Source organism: Eurosta solidaginis, chromosome 4, assembly GCF_040869045.1.
Source record: "Eurosta solidaginis isolate ZX-2024a chromosome 4, ASM4086904v1, whole genome shotgun sequence".
Taxonomy (NCBI): domain Eukaryota; kingdom Metazoa; phylum Arthropoda; class Insecta; order Diptera; family Tephritidae; genus Eurosta; species Eurosta solidaginis.
Genome location: NC_090322.1, coordinates 230,276,030 through 230,300,317, shown reverse-complemented (window position 1 = coordinate 230,300,317; position 24,288 = coordinate 230,276,030). Strand labels below are relative to the sequence as shown.

The 24,288-nt window shown below is 38.6% G+C and overlaps 2 protein-coding genes across 2 annotated transcripts in view; one reads left to right on the top strand and one right to left on the bottom strand.

Moving 5' to 3' along the window:
• Pdzd8 (PDZ domain containing 8) overlaps positions 1–24,288 on the bottom strand; it is a 521,733-nt gene that overhangs the window by 172,425 nt on the left and 325,020 nt on the right. The gene's annotated exons all lie outside the window — the stretch shown is intronic.
• On the top strand, positions 11,605–13,620 carry LOC137251061 (serine-aspartate repeat-containing protein I-like). Its single transcript, XM_067784994.1, has one exon. The coding sequence runs from the start codon at positions 11,651–11,653 to the stop codon at positions 13,442–13,444; it is 1,794 nt and encodes a 597-aa protein (XP_067641095.1). The 5' UTR covers positions 11,605–11,650; the 3' UTR covers positions 13,445–13,620.

Genomic DNA, 24,288 nt, shown 5'->3' with positions numbered 1-24,288 from the left:
CCACTCTTCGGTGTTGAGCAGAGAGGTGTAATAGTGGATGAGTTCACTTAGTACTTTCAAGATAAGTTATGTCCCGATATGAAGATAGAGATTTGAACCGTATACGTACAGGTGCATCTAACTTAATACAAGCTAAACAAGAATATGATCTCAATCGGTCCCTACAAAATAAGACTACCTCTAAAACTTACCAAACAGGTGAATACGTTGTCATAAGGAACGTAGATACTACTTCCGGTATTAATAAAAAGCTTATCCCTGTGTATAAAGGCCCTTACGTGATACACAACGTACTCGGCCACGACAGATACGTCATACGCGACATTGATAACTGTCAGCTAACGCAGTTACCTTACGATGGAGTAATTGAGGCACATCGAATAAGATGATGGAAACAACCACCCGCCCAGAATGTATCGGAGTCGGAGAACGATCCTTTAGAAATACATAATAAATAACTTTAGTATAGTATGATCGAGGTCGATCGAATTCTCAGGTCGGCCGAGCTGTAAGATCGCAAAATAGAATGTAAGTTAACCACTGTGTAACAACCCTGTATTACAAAACATGTCATTTTATATTGTAACAACCCTGTGGTTGAAACAAAGATAATGCAACTCTGAAAATAAAGAAGAAATAAAAGAAGAAGAGGAAGAGTACTTCCGGTTGAAGAAAAAAATCCAAAACTCCTGTTTTTAATTGCGGAAATAAATCTAGCGCAATCGCTAAGGAAAACACAAGTTTTCAGAAGGTAATTTAAAAGTTTTGGAAGCTGTAATTTGGCAGTCGTTGAAGATATCATGATGAAATTTGGCAGGAACGTTGCTACTATTACTATATATATATATATATATATATTGCTAAATAAAAATTAGCAAAATCGGATGGAGAACACGCCCACTTTAAAAAAAAAATTTTTTTTAAAACTCAAATTTTAACAAAAAATTTAATACCTTTACTGTATATAAGTAAATTATGTCAACATTCAACTCCAGTAATGATATGGTGCAACAAAATATAAAAATAGAAGAAAATTTCAAAATGGGCGTGGCTCCGCCCTTTTTCATTTAGTTTGTCTAGAATACTTTTAATGCCATATGGTAGTGGCATAGATTCTATGACGCTTACTGTTTTCGTTGAAAATGGGCGAAATCGGTTGAAGCCAAGCCCAGTTTTTAAACACAGTCGACCGTCTGTCCCTCCGCTCGGCCGTTAACACGACAACTTGAGCAAAAATCGAAATATCTTTACTGAACTTAGTTCACGTACTTATCTGAACTCACTTTATCTTGGAATAAAAAATGGCCGAAATCGGACTATGACCACGCGCACTTTTTCGATATCGAAAATTACGAAAAATGAAAAAAAAAAATGCCATAATTCTATATCAAATATAAAAAATGGATGAAACATGGTAATTGGATTAGTTTATTGACGCAAAATATAACTTTAGAAAAAACTTTGTAAAATGGGTGTGACACCTACTATATGGTAGTAGAAAAAAATGAAAAAGTTCTGCAGGGCGAAATCAAAAGCCTTTGCAACCTTGGCAGGAATACTGTTCATGGTATAACATATATAAATAAATTTGCGGTACCCGACAGATGATGTTCTGGGCCACCCTGGTCCACATTTTGGTCAATATCTCCAAAACGCCTTCACATATACAACTAAGGGCCACTCCCTTCTAAAAACCCTCATTAATACCTTTAATTTGATGCCGATAACGTACAAACACATTCTAGAGTCACCCCTGGTCCACCCTTATGGCGATATCCTAAAATGGCGGCCACCTATAGAACTATGGCCCACTCCCTTTTAAAATACTCTTCAATACCTTCCATTTGATACCCATTTCATACAAACACATTCCATGGTTACCCTTGGTTCATTTTCCTAAATGGTGATTTTCCCTTATTTTGTCACCAAAGCTCTCAGCTGAGTGTGTAATGTTCGGGCGTCTTCGTCGTCCAATTTTGCTAATTTTTATTTAAAACACAAATAGTAATAGGAGTAACGTTCCTGCCAAATTTCATCATGATATCTTCAACCACTGCCAAATTACAGCTTGCAAAACTTTTAAATGACCTTCTTTTAAAAGTGGGCGGTGCTACGCCCGTTGTCCAAAATTTTACTAATTTTCTATTCTCCGTCATAAGGTCAACTCACCTACCAAATTTCATCGCTTTATCCGGATTTTGTAATGAATTATCGAAAAAGTGAGCGTGGTTATAGTCCGATTTCGTTCACTTTAAAAAGCGATCTGAGATGAGTTCCCAGGAACTTACATGCCAAATTTTATTAATATACCTCAAAATTTACTCAAGTTATCGTGTTTATGGACAATCGAACGGACGGACGGACGGACATGGCTAAACGAATTTCTTTTTTCGCCCAGATTATTTTGATATATGGAAGTCTATATCAATCTCGATTATTTTATGCCGTTACGGACTACCGTTATGAGAACAAAATTAATATACTCTGTGAGATCTGCTCAGCTGAGGAAAAAAGACATGTGTGTTGAACTACCGGTTTTGAAATTGGTTGCTTTAAAAAGTTTCCAAAATGGAAATCATAATCGACCTACACAAAAATAAGAAAAAGTATCCAGATCTGCTCTGATCCCATTGAGTCTGTAATATTGGTGAAGGTTAGTATACTTAAAGTTATAATGTGTAAAATTTTTTACAAAATAATTGTTCGAATGGGTAGTGGGACCTCCCCCTTCCCATTTTCGAAAAAATTTTTCTCTCAGTCTACAGTTCCAACTACAATCTCTCGTTTTCCTTTTTCTTTTTTCAGCCCATCGCTTTTTCCCTTTCGCTCTTCTTCTTAAACACCTCCCTATGCTTAACCCCCATTAACACATTTCATGCATATTTGGTCTAGATGTATCTCAGAAATGGGCCCACGTTTGGAAATAAAGTCACTTATTAGCCATCTTCGAAACCTAACGAAACTAACGCAGTTATGATTTTTAAAATTAGCTCGTCAGATTTTGAGTGATAAAGTTGCCAAATATCGCCTTAGTAATCAATTTTAAAGAAATGGCACCATCCTGGTCCACATTGCGGAAAGAGAGTGTCCCATATATTAAACTTTTCTAAGAGGAACTCCTGTACCAAATCTAAAGCAAACGGATCCATAAATAAGATTTTTTGTAATGGGTTAGTCCCTAGTTCTTGTCCAGAAAAGAAAAGATTCTCACCATAATTATTTTTTAGAATAGGTCGTCCCCTGGTTCACTTCCCGGAAAAATTAACTGTGAATCTTAACCATCCTCAAATCCATTTAAACACACATACTCTTTCATCAAAATTGGTCCAGTCGTTTAGGAGAAATGCATTTACAAACACACGTACACGTATAGAAGAAATTTATATATTAAGACGGATCGGTCCACTTCCCATAATGAAAAGTTTCTCTCAAATACAGTCTGAGTCAAAGAAGTACCCCTGTACAAAATTCGAAGCGCACTGCACAATAAATTAGATTTTTTGGAATAAGTCGGCCCTGGTTCAATTTAAGAAAAGAAAAGTATAGAGCCAAATTGCGTTATACACTTATTTGTTTACAATAGGTCGGCCACGGGAAGTGAAATCAAAAGTTTCTTTAATATAATCTTTGTCAAAGAGGTACCCATGCACCGAATTTCAATGGTATCGCCTAATAAATTATATTTTTTCGAATAGGTCGGTCCCTCGTGCACTTCTCGGACCAAATTGTGAATATTAAGTATCCTCCAGCCCTGTAGCATAATGTAAATTTTTATGCATGTACTTTGTGCTAGATGTGACCATGTTCCGACCTCCGGCGAAGTCGATCAGCCTCAGTCCATTAGCAGAGGTTTCATTGTGTACGCTTCCGACCGTGATGCTAAAAACATCTGCTTTGCTCATCCTGGCGTTAGCTCCTTTATGGATCGGGCGCTTCGGGATATTCATACCTGTGCATCTAATGTCGGGTTGACAGCCAACGCAGAGAATGCAGATATGATTTTGTTTACAGAGTGGTACAAGTTCCTAAATTGGGCCGGGCCTAAGTTAGGAGGCGACCCTACAGGAGAAACCTTGCACAAAATATCTAGGAATCTTCCTACAGAGGGTTAAGAAGGCCTCAACGGCACTTTATGCATGTAAAACAATGCTGGGGTGTACGTGGGGTTTATCACACTATCTTTCTCATTGGGTTTTTACAGCGATCGTAAACCCTATTATATACAATGGAGTTCTTGTGTGGTAGAAAATAACAAAAAAAAACCACCAACCCAAAAAATTAGAGGGGATATGCAGACTATCAATGCTTAGTGTTACGGGAGCCCTGAAAACAACCACGACGGTTGCACTGTACGCCATTTTGCACATTCCACTTGTAGACCTGCCAGCAAAGAACGTACCGTTAACAACTGCAACGAGGCTCAGTGCCTTGGGGCCGATCGAGCGCAGACCCTATGACCATAGCAGTATATCATCATCAATCACAGGACGAACATACTACCTGATTCCCTATCTGCGCTTCGAAGGAGATCTTAAGGCCACAGTAGAGTTGGATGATTGGCGCAAGGATGCTCACATGTCGAATGAGGCGATACGTGTGTACACAGATGGTTCCAAAGTAATGAAAGGAGTAGAGTCTGCGGTATACTGCGCTGATCCGGAAATAAACAGATCCTACAGGCTGATGGATTACTGTAGCGTTTTCCAAGCGGAAATAGTAGCCGTAACAAAAGCAGTAGAAACCCTGGAAGAAAATAGCTTAAGCTGCAACCGTGTTATATTTTATATTCACAGTCAAGCAGCAATTAAGGCAATAATCTCGCATAGCACAGCATCTAAATGCATGTTAGAGTGTAAGCAGTCCCTGGAGAGAATCGGGACAGGTAGAAGCATTCATCTATATTGGGTCCCAGGGCATATGAGAGTTCATGGGAATGAAAAAGCGGATGAACTAGCTAAAAAGGGCACATTCCTTGAAGCTTGCTCCGTAGACGTCCCAATTAGACTGGGCGAGATTAAGCGAAGGCGAGAGATGCACATGATCGACCAAGCCGGAAAGGCTTGGGTTCAAGCGCGGGGCTGTAAAGTTTCGAAAATTATGTGTAGGTCTTAAAACCTTAGACGAACAAAGTTGCTTCTATCATTAAGAAGAGAAAACTGTAGACTCGATACGACTATTCTGACTGGACCCTGCCTTCTGGCGTCACATGCCTTTAAATTAGGCTTGGATCAGGATGTGCGGGTTGGAGGAGGAAACGATCGAGCACGATTTGTCTTCGTGCCCTGCGCTTGCCAGGCTAAGACTCCTGCGGTTAGGAGCAGGAGCCTTAAGAAGACAACCCTACTTTTCACGGAATAGGTTTTTTCTGTAGACAAAAGATAACTAAAAGAAATAAATTCTGTTAATATTATTTTTATACATATCTACAAAACAGGAAGTTGAATTGACAAACAATATCTTAAACCAATTGAACAAATTTTTATGTTCTTCGAATTAGAACGTTTTATTGTTAACAATGATTAATTAGAGTATAGAAACACAGCATGGATACAAAATCATTTTTATAAAGGTGTTATTCTTACGTGTAAATATGCTTAAATTTTAAAAGCTGTTTTTTCATATGTACTCCAATTAAAATATCATTGTTATCATTGTTAACAATAAAAAGGTCTAATTAGAAGAAAATATTGTTTTTTTTAAGTTGATTTGAGGTATTGTTTGCCAATTCAACTTCTCCTTATTTGTAGTTAAAAGAAAACATTTCAAGAGAATTTCGTTCTTTTAGTTATCTTTTGTCTACAAGAAAATAAAACCTCTCCCGCGAAAAAATTTGTTTTTTTGCTACTGCGTAGTTAAATTAACGTGCTGTACGAAAACTGGCACTGGATTTTTAAGGTCTGATCTTCTCTTCCAATTTGCGTCGTGCTTCTTTTAAATTTTCCTATAAATTAGCGGGAGGGAACATACTTGTTTTATGCCCACTCCGAACGGCATCTGCAAGGCAGTTGAGTTTTCACTGAGCGCTTTTCATGGCAGAAATACACTCGGAGTGCTTGCCAAACACTGTCGAGGGGCGACCCCGCTTAGAAACATTTTCTTCTAATTGAAAAAATTTGTTCCCAAAATGTTTATATTGCTTTGCCGGGTGGGGTGTGAACCCAGTATCGTCGGTGTGGTAGGCGGAGCACCCTACCATCACAACACGGCGCACAGTGGCATTTTTGCATGATTTAGAAGCGAAAAATTAATATATTTCATTCAAACCAAGTGTATATGTTTGTATGCCTTACCCTCTTTCAGTGAGCATAGGCGAAAAGATGTGGAGGGTTGGACCCCTCTCCAAAAATTTTGAATTTACCCCTAAAAAAAACTTTCTTATAGCCTTATCTTGTTATTTTGTTCTCAACTGAATATACCTATATTTAAATTTCTTATCTTCTTCAAGCTATGAAGCAAACTTTCCAAAAAAATAAACTTTGGTGTAATTCATTTGAATCCATCTCATACGAAGCTTTGATAAAAAAATTCTAACTTTACTGCAGCATTTATCATACAATCCTTCGTCTCTGTTAACTCACTCCCTAAAACAGTATAGACGTGGCCTAAAGCGGCTTTATCCTTTTGCTTTTGGTCACATTTTGCAACTCACATCTCATACAACTCCCTCTTTGTTATCGTAATTATATCAAAACTGGGACCTACGGTGATGAAGAATCATTTGAGTTATATGTTATAATATTGAGTTATTGCAGAAATACAAAAATTATTGGGGTACAGCGTGGTTCAAACTTTTGGCAGGCTTTTCCTTTTATATATTTTCATCATAAAAATAATACACATTAGAAACTCATAATTTCGTAAAAGAGACTCAACCAAAAAACTTTTGAACACTTGCAAAATAATGTATTTACGTGTAGATTTTAAATAACAAAAAATATTATAGCTTTTGTTTCACCACAAAGTCAACACGAGAAATTACTTGCAAGTCTAACTATTTAATTTCGATGTATTATGGCCCCTTAAGTACAAAAACACCCAAAATTTAAAATTCTATGGAGACGATTTTTTTTTTTCTTTTTCTAAAATCACGAATTTTCACAGAGGTCTTTCCATTTATTTTATCATATCTTGGAAATTACTTATCTAAATTCGTTGGCAGAAAGACCAGTGGATTCACCGCAAAATTTTCTTCAAGTCTTGATAAGAAAATTTTTTTATATGATCGACGTTTGTGAAGTTATTGACATAAAAATAAAATTTTTTTTGTTTTTTGCAAAATCGAACATTTTTTTATTTTTCAAAATTTCATAAATAATCGAAAGTTTTAAAAACTTACCATTTTTATTTCACGGTCTTAAAGCTGTAAACATTGTAAATAATTGAAACCTTATTTCGTGAAAATACACGAATAAATGTTGGTTTTATTGACAATAAAGTGAAAATACCCAATTTAGCGAAATTTTTGCATATCAAGCCTATTATTGTTTTTGACAAACAAATTGTTTAGGTATGACATTTTGCGCAACTTTGTCTTTTTAAAGCTTACTACGGACATCGCCAGAAATGAGAAAACTCCATAATGACACTCAAGAAATTTTTCCCCGTCAATTTTTCTTAAGGCAAAACGCAGATCATAAGAAAAAATGTCTCATACTGTATGGAAAATTTATACAACTTTCTCCTTGAGGCATTTCTTGCGATGTTCTTAGAATGCTTAAATCGTAAAAACAAAAAAATTAAATAATCACTCCGTCATAGAAACTGTTATACCTACCTACTGAACATCCCAGCCTGCATAGGCCATTTCCCATAGCATATGAACTTTCGCACACGCCGTAAATATGAAGGAGACTTATGAAACCATGTCCAAACTTTTAAAATATACTCATTATGAAAAACACGATTGGAAAATATGTTGCGAATTGGAAGTGGGAGCTTTACTAACTGGACTACAAGGTGGTTACACAAAACATTGTTGTTTTCTTTGCCTTTGGGATAACCGAGATCGAAGCGCACATTATGTAAGGAAGGACTGGCCAGCAAGAACCAATCACGAAGTAGGCACACACAATATAAAATATGCTGCTCTAATAAAAAAGGAGAATATGATTTTTCCGCCATTACACATCAAGCTTGGATTAGTCAAGAATTTTGTTAAGGCGCTAAACAAAAATGAAAAAGCATTCCATTATATTCAAACAATATTTCAAAAATTATCCGCTTCAAAAATTTCTGAAGGTGTTTTTGATGGTCCACAAATCCAAAAACTACTACAGACCTAACATTCGAGACGTTGCTATAACCCGATGAAAAGGCTGCTTGGAACTCATTTAGGCTGATTGTTTCAAACTTTTTAGGAAATAATCGGAGTCCAAATTATAAGGAAATCATTTCTGATTTACTTACCAACTATTCGAAAATCGGTAAGTCGGGATATGATATGATTTTTGTATATTCATCATAATTGTAACCTCTAAATTACATATACATATAATTTCAGGTGCAAATATGTCTCTAAAAATGCATTTCTTACACTCCCATTTGGATTTTTTTCCTTCAAATCTTCGTGATGTCAGTGACGAGCATGGAGAATAATTTCACCAAAAACTTAAGTAAATGGAGGAAGTTTATCAAGGATTCTGAAACGAAAATATGATGGGGGATTATAATTGGTTTCTTATACGAGAATCAAATTCAGAAAATTACAGTAGACAAGCAAAAAGTAGAAACTATTTTTAAATATTTCAAGTACTAAATTTTGTAGAATTTCTTTAATAAAGGTAGATAGATAGATCTATCTATCTATCTATTAATAAAGGTATCTTAAATAGCTAAATAAACAAAAATATTAAAAATACGTATTTTCCCTTCATTCATTTAATTGTTAATAATATTACCGTTTATACATGGATTTTCATGAATTAAAGCTTGCCCTATTTGGAATGTTTACAGTTTTACGATCATCTAATAAAAGTTGTAAGTTTTTGTCTCTTTCGATTTTTTACTAATTAAAGAAGAAAAAAATGGAAATTTTTAATACAAAAAATCGATTTTTTTATAATGCGATGCAAATAACTCTGAAACCAATAACTATTTAAAAAAATGGTATTTAAACAATTTTAAGGTAATTTCATTTTCTATTATATGCTGTTTTCTCCAACAAAATCGGACAACCCGTTCCAGAGATATGATAAAATCAATGGATCTCCCTTTTCAAAAAAGGAAAATTTTAGAAAAAAAAAAAAAAAACAAAAACGTATCCATCGAATTTTAAATTTCGACCATTTTTATAATAAGGGGACTATAGCAAATAAAAAAAAAAAATAGTGGTGATCCAGGGTAATGCAAAAAGTTTAATTTTGTAGAGCAGTGTTATAAGAAATGATAATTATCGTTTTATATTCTAGACATTTTAAAAATAATCTGAATTGAATTTAAAAAAAAAATGACATGAAAATTTTTACTTTTTCGCGTCTAAACCAAGCAAAAATACCACTGTGCGGCGGCCGTTAAACGGGAAATTTAATTGGTTAAAATACGACAAATTGTGTCATTGTAGTTATAATAGTTCGCAACGGGATTCATTTTATTGTGTGCTGAATTGCCGCCCTCGGTAATAAATATTGGAGGAGAAATATTCACCAAAGCAGACTACAGAACCTCAATATTAGAACGAAAAAGCTGTGATAGATATTTCATACAAAACATACAAAATTTTAATTTCGAATACTTTGCCGTAAATCCATGGTCATGCAAGCTCATAATTTAAAAAAGGATGTGTGTTGAACTACCGGTTTTGAAAATGGTTGTTTGTAGAAAAGTTTCCAAAATGGAAATCATAACTAGGAGTACACAAAAATAAGAAAAAAGTATGCTGATCTTATCCAAAATTTTCCCGAAATAGTCCCGAAAAGTCACATACTGATCAGAACGAAAGGTGTAACTACTCACTTTGTAAGCCCTCGACTTATTTGATCCATTGATTTCGCCAAATATTGCCGAAAGTTAGTATACTTAAAGTTATAACGTGTAAAAATGTTTAAAAATAATTGTTCGAAGGGGTAGTGGGACATCCCCCTTTCCGTTTTCGACAAATCTTTTCTATCTGTCTACAGTTCCAATCTCCAATCTCTAGTTTTCGTTTTTCTTTTTTTCAGCCCATCTCCTTTTCACTTTCGCTTTTCTTCGTAACCACCACCCGCTGTTTAACCCTCATTAACGCATTTCATACGTATTTGGTCTATATCTCAGAAATGGGTCCACATTTGGAAATAAAGTCACTTATTAACCATTTACGAAACTAACACAGCTATGAATTTTCGAATTCGTTCGTCCGATTTTGAGTGATAAGGTTACCAAAATATCGCCTTAGTAATCAATTTTAAGCAAATGGCGCCATCCTGGTCCACTTTGTAGAAAGAGAGTGCCCGATATATTAAAATTTTGAAGAGGAACGCCTGTACCGAATCTAAAGCAAATCGACCCATAAATGAATCTAAAGCATCCTCAAGTCCCTTTAAGCACACACACACACAATCTTTCATGAAAATCGGTCCAGTGGTTTAGAAGGAGTGCAGTTACAAACATACGTACCGAAGAAATTTAAAAAGTTTCTCTCAAATACTGTCTTGGTCAAAGAAGTTCCCCTGTACCAAATTCGAAGCGAATTGCACCATAAATAAGGCTTCAAGGAATAGGTCGGCGCCTGGTCCACTTTCGCGATAAAAAGTTTTTCAAATATTGAGTCCAATCGCGTCATACACTTATTTGTTTACAATCGGTAGGTCCCGGGAAGTGAAATCAAAAGTTTCTTTAATATAATCTTTGTCAAAGAGGTACCCCTGTACCGAATTTCAAGGGAATCGCCTAATAAATTAGATTTTTTGGAATAGCTGGGTTCTTCGTCCACTTCTCGGACCAAATTGTGAATATAAAGTATCCTCACAACCTGGAATCGTTTAACATAAATTGCATGTATATAAGGAGGCTTAATATAGAGCTTTAGGCAAATATGATAATGCAACGAATAACGGCTCATAATTGTCGTTGGTAGGGACATGGTTTGAGAATGGTTGAAGATGCTCCGGGCTAGAAAAAAATTTGTGTCTACACCTACATTTTTCAGCCAAGATTGAGATTGAGACTATTGGGGTGGTACAGATAGGTGGAGTAAGACTTGATTTGTTTTGGTACTCCCAGTTGGTTTTAATTATAGCCAAAATCACCTGGGCTTTAGCGCTAAATAATTATGATTAATAATAAACCGTTAAAGACAAACAATTACTTTCATTAACGTCGCGAGATTCAGCTTTTGCAATGAATTTCATTACCCAAAGTTCCCTTAAAGCTCTAGATCATTTAATTAGGAAAACAAACATGAATTGCTAGTTTTCGTCGATGAGAAAACGAAATTGCTGCTTTTCGTCAGAGGTTGCTAGTTCCCGCCAGCCATAGGCCGAAAGTGGTAGATTTCGTACGAGATTTTCATAGTATTAGTTTTCGTAAGAAATTTTGTAAGTGTTTGTTTTCATATGGCGATACGAAATATTGTCCGCTATATGTCTCTATAGACAACTTCCCTATAAAAAGCCTCAACATTTTCGTTAATGCAACAGTTTTCGTTTTCAACCGGAATTGAGAATCCAAGAAAATGAAAAATTTAGCCGTTTTCGGCCTACTTATCGTTTGCCTGGTGGCCTACCAGGCAACTGCAGAGGTTGCATCTTTATCAGAGCTGCGCGCAGTAGATGATGAAAAAACTTCGGCAGGACTCGAACAATTTGTTGATGATACTCCAGCCGAGATCAAGGAGATCAACACACAAGTTGACTCTGACTTAGCATCACCTTCAGATGAGATAGCAGCCATAAGCGGCAGGAGTCTGTTTAAATCGAATAAGGAGATGAAGAAGATGGAGAAGAAGCTGAAGAAGATAGAGAAGAAGATGAAGAAGATGGAGAAGAAGATGAAGAAGAAGATGACGAAGAAGATGAAGAAGAAGATGAAGAAGATGATGAAGAAGAAGAAGAAGTTGGAGAAGAAGATGAAGAAGAAGATGAAGAAGATGAAAAAGAGGGAGAAAGAGAAATATGGCAGGTTTGACAAAAAGGACAAGAAAAGAAAAGGCCAAAATAACATAGAAGGCGAAGATATGGGAGGTAAAGCCGATGGCGCCGATTCCGGCGGTGGTGTCGATTCCGGCGATGCTAGCAGTGGCGCCGACGCCGGCGGTAGCGCCGATGCCAGCGAAGGCCCCGATGCCGCCGGTGGCGCCAATGCAGGCGATAGTAGCGATGCTAGCAGTGGAGCCGATGCCAGCGGTAGCGCCGATGCCGCCAATAGTGGCGATGCTAACAGTGGCGCCGATGCCAGCGGTAGCTCCGATGCCGGCGATAGTGGCGATGCTAGCAGTGGCGCCGATGCCAGCGGTAGCGCTGATGCCGGCGATAGTGGCAATGCTAGCACTGGAGCCGATGCCGGCGAAGGCCCCGATGCCGCCGGTGGCGCCAATGCCGGCGATAGTAGCGATGCAAGCAGTGGCGCCGATGCCAGCGTTAGCGCCGATGCCGCCGATAGTGGCGATGCTAGCAGTGGCGCCGATGCCAGCGGTAGCGCTGATGCCGGCGATAGTGGCAATGCTAGCAGTGGAGCCGATGCCGGCGAAGGCCCCGATGCCGCCGGTGGCGCCAATGCCGGCGATAGTAGCGATGCAAGCAGTGGCGCCGATGCCAGCGGTAGCTCCGATGCCGGCAATAGTGGCGATGCTAGCAGTGGCGCCGATTCTGGCGATGCTAGCAGTGGCGCGGATGCCGGCGAAGGCCCCGATGCCGCCGGTGGCGCCAATGCCGGCGATAGTAGCGATGCAAGCAGTGGCGCCGATGTCAGCGGTAGCGCCGATGCCGCCGATAGTAGCGATGCTAACAGTGGCGCCGATGCCAGCGGTAGCTCCGATGCCGGCGATAGTGGCGATGCTAGCAGTGGCGCCGATGCCAGCGGTAGCGCTGATGCCGGCGATAGTGGCAATGCTAGCAGTGGAGCCGATGCCGACGAAGGCCCCGATGCCGCCGGTGGCGCCAATGCCGGCGATAGTAGCGATGCAAGCAGTGGCGCCGATGCCAGCGGTAGCGCCGATGCCGCCGATAGTGGCGATGCTAACAGTGGCGCCGATGCCAGCGGTAGCTCCGATGCCGGCGATAGTGGCGATGCTAGCAGTGGCGCCGATGCCAGCGTTAGCGCTGATGCGGCGATAGTGGCAATGCTAGCAGTGGAGCCGATGCCGGCGAAGGCCCCGATGCCGCCGGTGGCGCAGATGCCGGCGATAGTGGCGATGCTAGCAGTGGCCCCGATGCCGCCGGTGGCGCCGATGCCGGCGATAGTGGCGATGCTAGCAGTGGCGCCGATTCTGGCGATGCTAGCAGTGGCGCGGATGCGGCGATGGCCCTGATGCTACCGGTGGCGCCGATGACGCTGGTGGAGCCGATGGAGCTGATGCCGGAGATGACGCCGGTGGCGCCGATTCCGGCGCTGAAGGCGACGATTAATAAATTTAAATTAAATTTCATATAGTGTATATAAATGAGTAATGAATAAAAAAATTGTATTTGTGTTTTAAATTATTAATTTGTGACTCAATTTATTGGATTTGATTGTTTGGTTCCGATATTCCTTTCTGCCCAATTAAAGGTACATACTAAAGAAGGCGTCGGTTCGAGAGGATACAAAAAAACTTTTTATTATTTCCATAAGATATTGTAGCAAGGAACTTAAAGTTTTGTCTTGTGAGAGGAAAATAGTAGATATGCAAATTTTTCGAAATCGCACTACTTTCGCAGGAACAACATGCGTTGAAAGTGATACAGTATTGGCTTGAAAATTGCCGTAAATACCCAATGTGAGACGTAAATACCCAAGGCTTGACAATTGCCGTAAATACTCCTCTCTCGGGGAATGACTTGGGTGAAGGTTGTATAGGGAGCAGTTATCGACACACAATGGTCCGTCCTGTTCGGGATAAAGTCGAAACTGGTAAGAAGGCTACAGTGTCCGGAGTGAGAAAGCCCATAGCCCATATCACGAAGCCTGAACCACGACCGGCCCGCGGCTGCCTTTCCTGCAATATCTACTGGATATGTGTTCAGCTTGACATTCAGTGCCAAGGTAGGGGTTTTTCTGGAGGTGATCGCCGTGTCCAGTGCTTTCCACTAGACCAGCACCGCATAGAGCAGAATCTGTTTGACCACCACCTCATAAAGCCAGTGTACTACTTCTGGCGAGAGTTCCCCTCTCTGTCCGATAGCCCCCCTGCCGCAATACTAGGCAACCGGGGCCTTCCTGACCCTATCTTCCACATTGGGTCTCCAGGACAGTTTCTTGTCCAAAACAATCGCCAAATATTTAAACCTATCAGAAAGTACCAACGGTACCGCTCCAATCGAGGGAGTTCTGAATCGGGCATCTTATATCTCCTTGTAAAAAGAACCAATTCCGTTTTTCCCGGGTCCACATGATTCAGTCCAACTAGCCGCAGTATCCAGGTAGCCCTGCAGAACATCGCGCATGGTGCCCAGAAATTTGCCTTTGACTAGGATAGCGAGGTCATCTGCATAGGCAACCACCCGACAACCATTGGCTTCCAGCTCCACAAGAAGCTCGTTGACTACCACAACCCAGAGAAGAGGAGATAGGACACCCCCTATGGCGTGCCCCTGCACATCATCTGCTAAATTATGTCCCCTCCCCTTCCGCTGCAACAATTCTGCTGCATAGAAGTTTCCTAATAAATTCAAGCAGAGCCGCGTTTACTCCTAACCCCACCAGAGATCTTTCGATGGCCCCCGATAAGACATTGTTAAAACCCCCATCGATGTCTAGAAAAGCCCCCAGAGCAAAATCTTTGTACTCTACGGATCCCTCTATTTCCTTTACAATCGAATGGAGAGTCATTTCCGCCGATCTGCCCTTGCAGTACGCATGCTGTGAAGCCGACAGTAACGCCCGAGCAATCATTTCCTGTAAGTACAAACGTCTTAAGAAAAACCGACGAGAGACTGATTGGCCTGAAATCCTTAGGTGATACATGAGAGTTTCTTCCGGCCTTCGGAATGAAGATGACCCTAACCGTGTGTCAAGACTTCGGGATATAGTTAAGCCTGAGGCAGTTAGTGTAGATGATGGCCAACCAGTGGCAGGAAATCCCTAAAGATTTTTGAAGTTGCGCAGGAATGGTGACTTCCGGAGACTTTCAGGGCTTGAACGAACCTATAGCCCAGGTAATTTCATTTTACTGTAGTGGAATGGGAGGCATTTCTATATGGCCAACGACCGCCGACCATTCAGGCGAAGATCCCTGCGCAACTAGGACATCGGGAAAATGATTGTCCATTAATGTCCATTATTTTTTAATTTTTCTAAATTTGAAAAATTGTATTTTGTTTTTTGGAATAGTAAGTAGAAAAGTTTTCAGACAACCTGCCATAGCTGCGCAGATAGATCCATTTCCATGCTAAGCCTTCATCATCAGTACGCTTTAGGCATGCTGCGCTAACCATATAGCATAAACCACCGCTGTATAGCTAAATGATACTACTGATGATGAATGCTTAGCACCCTTCGAAATGGATCTATCTGCGCAGCTATGGCAGGTTGTCTGAAAACTTTTCTACTTACTATTCCAAAAAACAAAATACAATTTTTCAAATTTAGAAAAATTTAAAAATAACAATAATTATCATTAGGAAAAAAATTATTGTTCTGGCCTTGAGCTCGAATCGAACCTTGAATCATTTATCAATAGGCCGATAAAAACAAAACCAATTGAAACTAGAGAGAATAAAAGCTTTAATCTCTTTTTTAACATGCACACAGGGTCTAGGCCTACCTGCCTTCCCATATACCAAAGTGTTGAATTTTCCAGTACTTAATCCAGAAATCTTTCTGCCGTTACTACTCAGCCACGGCTTCTGGACAAGGACTATAACCACTCCGCCTTTTTCAAGGCAGAGCAACAAATTTGCGGAAGCCGCCTTAGAGTGCTGAAGATTGTTTTGACGGATTTCTATCAACACAGCTCTTCTTCCGCACCCCATACTTGGCGGATTCCTCTTAGTCGTGTCCATTCTAAAAAGTCCCCCCTCAAGGGAGCTATCCGGAGCCGATTGTATATTCGCCCTTTAACGGTCTCGTTGTTTTCTGTGCTACGCAGGGAGGCCACGCGAGGGTTGACGCATTACCTTATGGGTAATGCGTTCAGAGCCAGACCGCAGGCAAAGCGGGAAAATTTTCAACCGTACCTACACCACCAACTTAACGGCGACGGAGCCGGGACGTACCTTGATGCCCGCCACGGTTTCACCCCGACCTACTAAGGTAGTAGAATACCGCACCTACCACCCCAAAGTGATCAAGTCCAAAATCAAAGTCAAAATCAAAAGCCTTAAAAATCCAGTTCGTCACCGTTGTGTGCCGATCTTGACACTTAACAGAGTCATCTCTGCCCTGAGCTCGGCACAATGACTCGGTGGGTGCGGATTTTATCGAGTGTGATATCCAAGGTAAGTATTATAGCCCCCTAGTAGCAGTGGCGTAGTGAGGGAGGCTGCAAGGTGTGCATCTTGCCCCGGGCGCTACTCACAGGGGGCGCCAAATGGTCCGCAAAGCAGAATTTTCTGGATAATTTGTATTTTTATTATAACTGATTTCTGGAAAATATTGATTTCTGGAAAAAGCTTTCTATACTAAAAAATACGTGCATATATCCGGAACACTTGCGAAAGATATATGCTTGTGCAATAATTAAAAGTATATACTTTCTTTTTTCTCACGTTCAATGCTATGATGGGAATTATTAAAAAATGCTTTAACAAAAACTGTCAAACGTGAATCTGAAACACGATGAAGCGCCAGAATACAAGCGGTTAGCGCTATTGTCGATGGGATAAGAATGTAGTAGAACACTTAGAAGAATTAGCAGAGGACACTAACACCAGAAGCGAAGCTACAATTCTGTTGGAAAATATACTAAATTTTAGTTTCATAACATTAGTTCATTTCTGGTGTGAAATCTTAAGGAGGATTGATCGTGTGCAGCTCAGATTAGAAGATCCGGGGATTAATTTTAGAGAAGCGTATCATGATCTTAAATCTGCAAAATAAAGTAAGTAAAAGATTTACACGACTAAATGACTTAAATTTTCGATTTGGATTTCCTTTAGATGTTGGAAATCTATTAAACAAGGACAAGAAAGAAATTTTAAGAACTTGGCTGAATTTTATAATACAGATTTCGATGGAACAGAAATTTTTATCGAAATATATACTGCAAAATTTTACTTCGTTGTAGAAAAGAGCTTGAAAGTAGAACTCCGTTAGAATTACTTACTTTTATAATCTCGTATGGAGAAGATGTTTTTCCAAACTTGCGAGTGGCACTTGAAATACTCTTGACTATCCTATTACCAATTGCTAGCTGCTAACGTTCATTCAGCAAATTAAAACTGATTTTGACATATTTACGATCAACGATGGGGCAAGGTCGCCTAAGTGACCTAACATTATTTAGTGTGGAAAAAGAAAAATTTCAAATGAATAATTTTGATGATATCATTGATATATTTGCTTCCTCAAAGGCAAGCAAAATTTGCACAAAGATACATTTAGTTTTACTATTGTATTATAATCATATTATTATTAAATATGTATTTGAGTCTACTTATAGATTATATATTCAGCCCATGATAAAAATATAGGAAGGTAAAACCATTCTCTTGTTTTTTTTTCTCGGACGTTGTGGCATCGCACTGCCCTCACGTGGCCCGATGAAACCAGGCTAATCCTGTTATTTTTTTTTTTTTTTTTAATTCATACATACGATTTTTTTTTTCTTTTTTCTTTTTATGTGTTGTTTATAATTTTTTTTGTTACCGAGTCTTTGAGAGGCAGTGGCTTCTTAAGCGCCGAGATCTAAAACCGCTCAGCTACAGAGAAACTCATCACCTGAGAAATATAGATTCACAAAGTACAATAGACTAAAAGTATAAATATAATTTTTTAATTATTAAGAGAAGATAGAACCGTTTTTTTTATGACAAAGAGCGAGTCCGAAACATCAATTATTCTCGAGTGAGAGTTATAATCTTCACACAAACATAGAAAAGGTTCGTGTAGTTGGAAATTGCTTCTGCATTGTTTGAGAATTATAGGTTTATAATGCCTTGAAACTCGGCATGGAACATTCAAGTTTACTTCGTTCAAAAGAAATGGGCTTGAAATCGATCCATTTAAAAGTCTGGCCATAAATAGTACACCGAGCATTTCTCTACGACTTGCAAGTGTAGGAAGATTTATTAGTTTTAATGGATTAGTGTAAGGAGGAAGATTATACGGAGAGTCCCATTGAAGATTTCTCAAGGCGAAAAGTAAAAACTGTTTTTGAATTGATTCTAGTCTATCCACATGGACTTTATAACGCGGATTCCCGATTATCAATCCATATTCTAATAACGGCCTCACCTATGATGTAAAAAGGGTTTTTGTAACGTAAGGATCACTAAACTCTTTTGCCCATCTTTTCACAAATGCTAAAACTCCTCTCGCTTTATTGACTGTGGCATTAATATGAGGGTTGAAACTAAGTTTGCAACTCATTGTAACTCCCAAGTCGTCAAAAACATCAACGCTTTCCAGAGTTTGGCCATTAATTGGGTAGGAAGCTGGCTGTATGTTCCCACGTGAAAAACACATGGATTTACATTTTTCTATGTTGAGAGGCATAAAATTCGCATTACACCAAGTAACTAAACGATTTAAATCCACCTGGAGTACAGAACGTTCGACGCGTATGACTTAAAAAGTTTTACGTCATGGACATACATTAAAATTTTAGAATATTTTATAGTTGTGGAAACAACTTCTCTTCTCGGCAGCCATAATGATTTTTAGATTTTTAAAAAAGCTACAAAATCTCTCACAAACACTTTGTGGAAATGCCAAACCAAAGGATAAAAATAAAAATTTAGCATATTCTACTTTTACAAATGCCCGATGAAAAATAAAAACAAAATAGATCGAAAACAAGTAAGGAAGGATAAGTTCGGGTATAACCGAACATTACATACTAAGCTGAGAGCTTTGGAGACAAAATAAGGGAAAATCACAATGTAGGAAAATGAACCTAGGGTAACCCTAGAATGTGTTTGTATGACGTGTGTATCAAATGGAAGGTATTAAAGAGTATTTTAAAAGGGAGAGGGCCAGAGTTCTATAGATGGACGCCATTTCGGGGTATCGCTATAAAGGTGGACCAGGGGTGACTCTAGAATGAGTTTGTACGATATGGGTATCAAATGAAAGGTGTTAATGATTATTTAAAAGGGAACGGCCTTAGTTTTATAGGTGGACGCCTTTTCGAGATATCGCCATAAAGGTGGATCAGGGGTGACTCTAGAATGTGTTTGTACGTTGTGGGTATCAAATGGAAGATGTCAATGAGTATTTTAAAAGGGAGTGGGCCTTAGTTCTATAGGTGGACGCCTTTTCGAGATATCACCATAAAGCTAGACCAGAGGTGACTCTAGAATGTGTCTGTACTATATGCGAATCTAATGAAAGGTGTTAATGAGTATTTTAAAAGGGAGTGGGCCATAGTTCTGTAGGTGGACGCCTTTTCGAGATATCGCCATAAAGATAGACCAGGGGTGACTCTAGAATTTTTTTGTACGATATGGGTATCAAATGAAAGGTGCGAATGAGTATTTTAAAAGGGAGTGGGCCTTAGTTCTATTGGTGGACACCTTTTCGAGATATCGCCATAAAGGTGGACCAGGGGTGACTCTAGAATGTGTTTGTACGTTGTGGGTATCAAATGGAAGATGCTAATGAGTATTTAAAAGGGAATGGCCTTAGTTCTATAGGTGGACGCCTTTTCGAGATATCGCCGTAAAGGTGGACCAGGGGTGACTCTAGAATGTGTTTGTACGTTGTGGGTATCAAATGGAAGATGTTAAAGAGTATTTTAAAAGAGATTTGGCCTTTGTTCTATAGGTGGACGCCTTTTCGAGTTATAGCCATAAAGGTGGACCAGGGGTGACTCTAGAATGTGTTTGTACGTTGTGGGCATCAAATGGAAGATGTTAATGAGTATTTTAAAAGGGAGTGGACCTTATCTAGGTAGGGGGACGCCTTTTCGAGATATCGCCGTAAAGGTGGACCAGGGGTGACTCTAGAATGTGTTTGTACGTTGTGGGCATCAAATGGAAGATGTTAATGAGTATTTTAAAAGGGAGTGAACCTTAGTTCTGTAGGTGGATGCCTTTTCGAGATATCGCCATAAAGGTGGACCCGAGGTGACGCTAGAATGTGTTTGTACGATATGGGTACCAAATGAAAGATGTTAATGAGTATTTTAAGAAGGGAGTAGGCCTTAGTTCTGTAGGTGAATTCGATATATCGCCATAAATGCGAACCAGGGGTGACTCTAGAATTTGTTTGTACGATATGGGTATGAAATTAAAGGCGTTAATGAATATTTGAAAAGGTAGTGGGCCTTAGTTCTATATGTGGACGCCTTATCGAGATATCGCTATAAAGGTGGACCTGGAGTGACTCTATAATGTGTTTGTACGTGTGTGTTTTGCTTCAATAAGCCAATCCAATTACCATGTTTCATCCCTTTTTTCATATTTGGTATAGAATTATGGCATTTTTTTCATTTTTCGTAATTTTCGACATCGAAAAAGTGGGCGTGGTCATAGTCGGATTTCAGCCGTTTTTTATACCAACATAAAGTGAGTTCAGATAAGTACGTAACTAAGTTTAGTAAAGATATATCGATTTTTGCTCAAGTTAACGTGTTAACGGCCGAGCGGAAGGACAGACGGTGGACTGTGTATAAAAACTGAGCGTGGCTTCAACCGATTTCGCCCATTTTCACAGAAAACTGTTACCGCCATAGAATCTATGTGCCTCCATATTTCATAAGGATTGGTAGATTTTTGTTCGACTTATGGCATTAAAAGTATTCTAGACAAATTATATGAAAAAGGGCAGAACCACGCCGATTTTGGAATTTTCTTTTATTTTTGTATTTTGTTACACTATATCATTACTAGAGTTGAATGTTGACATAATTTACTTATATACTGTAAATATATTAAAATTTTTGTTAAAATTTGACTTTTAAAAAAGTTCGTCATCCGATTTTGCTAATTTTTATTTAGCACACATATAGTAATAGTAGTAACGTTCGTGCCAAATTTCATCATCATATCTGCGACTGCCAAATTACGACTCGCAAAACTTTTAAATTACCTTCTTTTAAAAGTGGGCGGTGCCAAGCCCATTGTCCAAAATTTTAATAATTTTCTAGTTTGCGTCATAAGGTCAATCCACGTACCAAGTTTCATTGGCTTATCCGTCTTTGGTAATGAGTTATCAAACTTTTTCGGTTTTTCGAAATTTTCGATATCGAAAAAGTGGGCGTGGTTGTTATCCGATTTCGTTCATTTTAAATAGCGATCTGAGATGGATGCCCATGAACCTACATAGCAAATTTCATCACAATACCTCAAAATTTACTCAAGTTATCGTGTTAACGGGCAGACGGACGGACGGACATGGGTAAATGAATTTCTTTTTTCGCCCAGATCATTTTGATATATAGAAGTCTATATCTATCTCGATTAGTTTATGCCGTTACGGATTACCATTATGCTAACAAAATTAATATGCTCTGCTCAGCTGAGTATAATTAGGTATGCATTTATTTTTAGTTCGGTTTTATAGTCTGCTTTATTGTTTTTAAATTTGTACGATTTAACCATGCATGGTCATAGTTTGCTTATACCAATATCCAGCTACTTCCATCATTACAAATGTTTCAGGTCTTCGCAGCTGGACGGTTCACCTAGTCCAATTGGAGATATCAATTTGTAGAGGCTGAATTTTTCCGGCACCTTACAACTCACATATACATTTTCCTATTTATTTTCGACAGAATTGGGCGGCGTAGTCTTTTTCCCATCCATCCATGTATGGTTCCTATTTTTGTTGTAAAAATCTCTAGCCTTGGTTAAGAGACTAGAACACTCAGGAAACTTTAAATAAATTCCTCTAAACGAGGTCTAAATTGATCGGCTCCAATATGGTTTTACCAAAAAGAAGTTGCTATTACATATTTTTGTTCCACATTACAGGCGAATAGATGATTTGTGCTATACACCAGGCTGGGACCATACATAGAAATCGAAGTTGGAGCAGAGTTTCGCGCATATCCTTCGGAAGTTTGCATTCTTGTTCGTCAATGTCTGCAAAGGCGGGAGCCTGACTTTTAAGGAAATCACAGACTCTGCGTTCGTGTTGCTCTGTATCATACTACACCAGATTTCGTCAAAGGGCTTATGCAGATGTCTTCTTATCTACTTTGGAGGCGCAACTACATCAATCAATTGTCTTTTGGGATACCTCAAATTGTGCTAGAAAAGATCATTTATCGATCTTATTGCACTAATATATTGTTTTAAGTATATGTATTATTGCACAGCCTTGTAACACTATTAAGCACACAAAACAAACAACAACAGCATTTCAAGTGTACAGCTGGGTATATCATGTTCGGTTTCACCCGAACTTAGACTTCCTTACTTGTTTAAACTATATTTATATTATTAATATAAATATTTCCTGCTAAGGAAAATATGTGCACCCAATCTTATTACGATCCGTTAATTTTTCTTCGATTTATGGCTCCCGAAAAATAGAAAATTGCTTGGTCAAAAAGGGACGACGCCAAGGCCATTTTCAAAAATTTTAATTTTTTGCTTTTTCTTGTTATAATTCCACTTGGGAAATCAAACACCATTAAAGCTCTTGCAAAGATATAGCATATTTTATTTATCCACAACCCTTTTGAAGATATTTTATATAAAATGGATGTGGTTCTTAGCCGATTTTGATTATCTTCACACAGAATTCATGTTTTACGCCATAAAACCAATTCACTTACCAAATTTCATTAGCTTAGCGGTATTCGTATTTGAATTATCTCATTTTTTCCATTTTTCTAAATTTTCGATATTGAAAAAGTGGGCGAGATAATCGTCCGATGTCGCTCGTTTGAAATACTAATTTATTCTGGATCCAGATAGGCCCGTGTACCGGGATATATGTATTTGTTGAAGAAATCTCTATATTTGCTCAAGACAGACGGACGGACGGACGAACGGATATGGCTTAGTAAAATTTTTTTTCCATACTGATGATTTAAATTATTATACCAAGATGTATGCAGGAAAGTGGAAAGTATGTGTGGAAAGAATCGCAGAAACTGTTGATGATACACAAATATAATTCAACCAGATGGACGCACAGAAGAATTCAGCTGACTAATAATCAGATTCAGTGAATTAGCTTCTATATCAGAGCTGTAAAAGTGTGAAATCATTTGAAATTTTAAATCATTGATTTAAGAATGCTGTTTCTTCATTCTTTCATTCCTTGTTAAAGAATGTGGCTTAAAAGTCGACCCATTCTTTATTAAGTAGTGGGAAAAAAAGAATGCACTCTTGAACTCTTCGAAGAAAGAATGAAGTAATTGAATGAAACACAAACATTTTTCATTGCATTCAAATGAATGCAGCCTTTGCTAATTGTGCACACACTTTTCTAGTACCAATCAATTATAAAAAATGTCGTACAAGCACAAAACCCGCTCAAATGGTTGCATTTAGTTAAAGCCACTTCAAAATATCAACACAAAAACTTAGTTATTGACAGTAATGAGCAGTTTTTTCGTTATTTAAATGGTATAATTCAAAAGACTAAATTACGGATTTTTACCTGCTTCAGTCAGCCACACAAATCGATCAGTAGAAACCACCCTCAGTTCTGAATGAACACACAGCACATACGCATAATTAAATATACCAAAGCCCTTCAAAAAACGCGAGTACTCCATAAATAATGTAAGGAATACTCCTTTGGGAGTATAGGAGTGTTCCAAAACTAATCTGTATTCATACAAAAAATGTGCTCCAATTAACATTGGGATGTCCTAGGAGAGGAGTAGGTGATCCCACTCTCGCTTTGTTTGTGAGTATTCCATAGAGTATATATGTGAGAGTACTTTCCAAAGTACTTTCATTGTTGTACTCTATGGAGCACCCACAGAGGATCATATGCCAAAGTACTAAAGAGGAATTGTGTCGGAAAGAATTATCCGAGTGAATTTAATTTAAAATGAAAGTAAATGAAGAGGGGCAATACAACTTTTATATTTTTTACTACGAATATTCTTAT

Coding starts and splice junctions, on each gene's coding strand:
- LOC137251061 (XM_067784994.1), top strand. CDS start 11,651: ATGAAAAATTTAGCCGTTTTCGGCCTACTTATCGTTTGCCTGGTGGCC.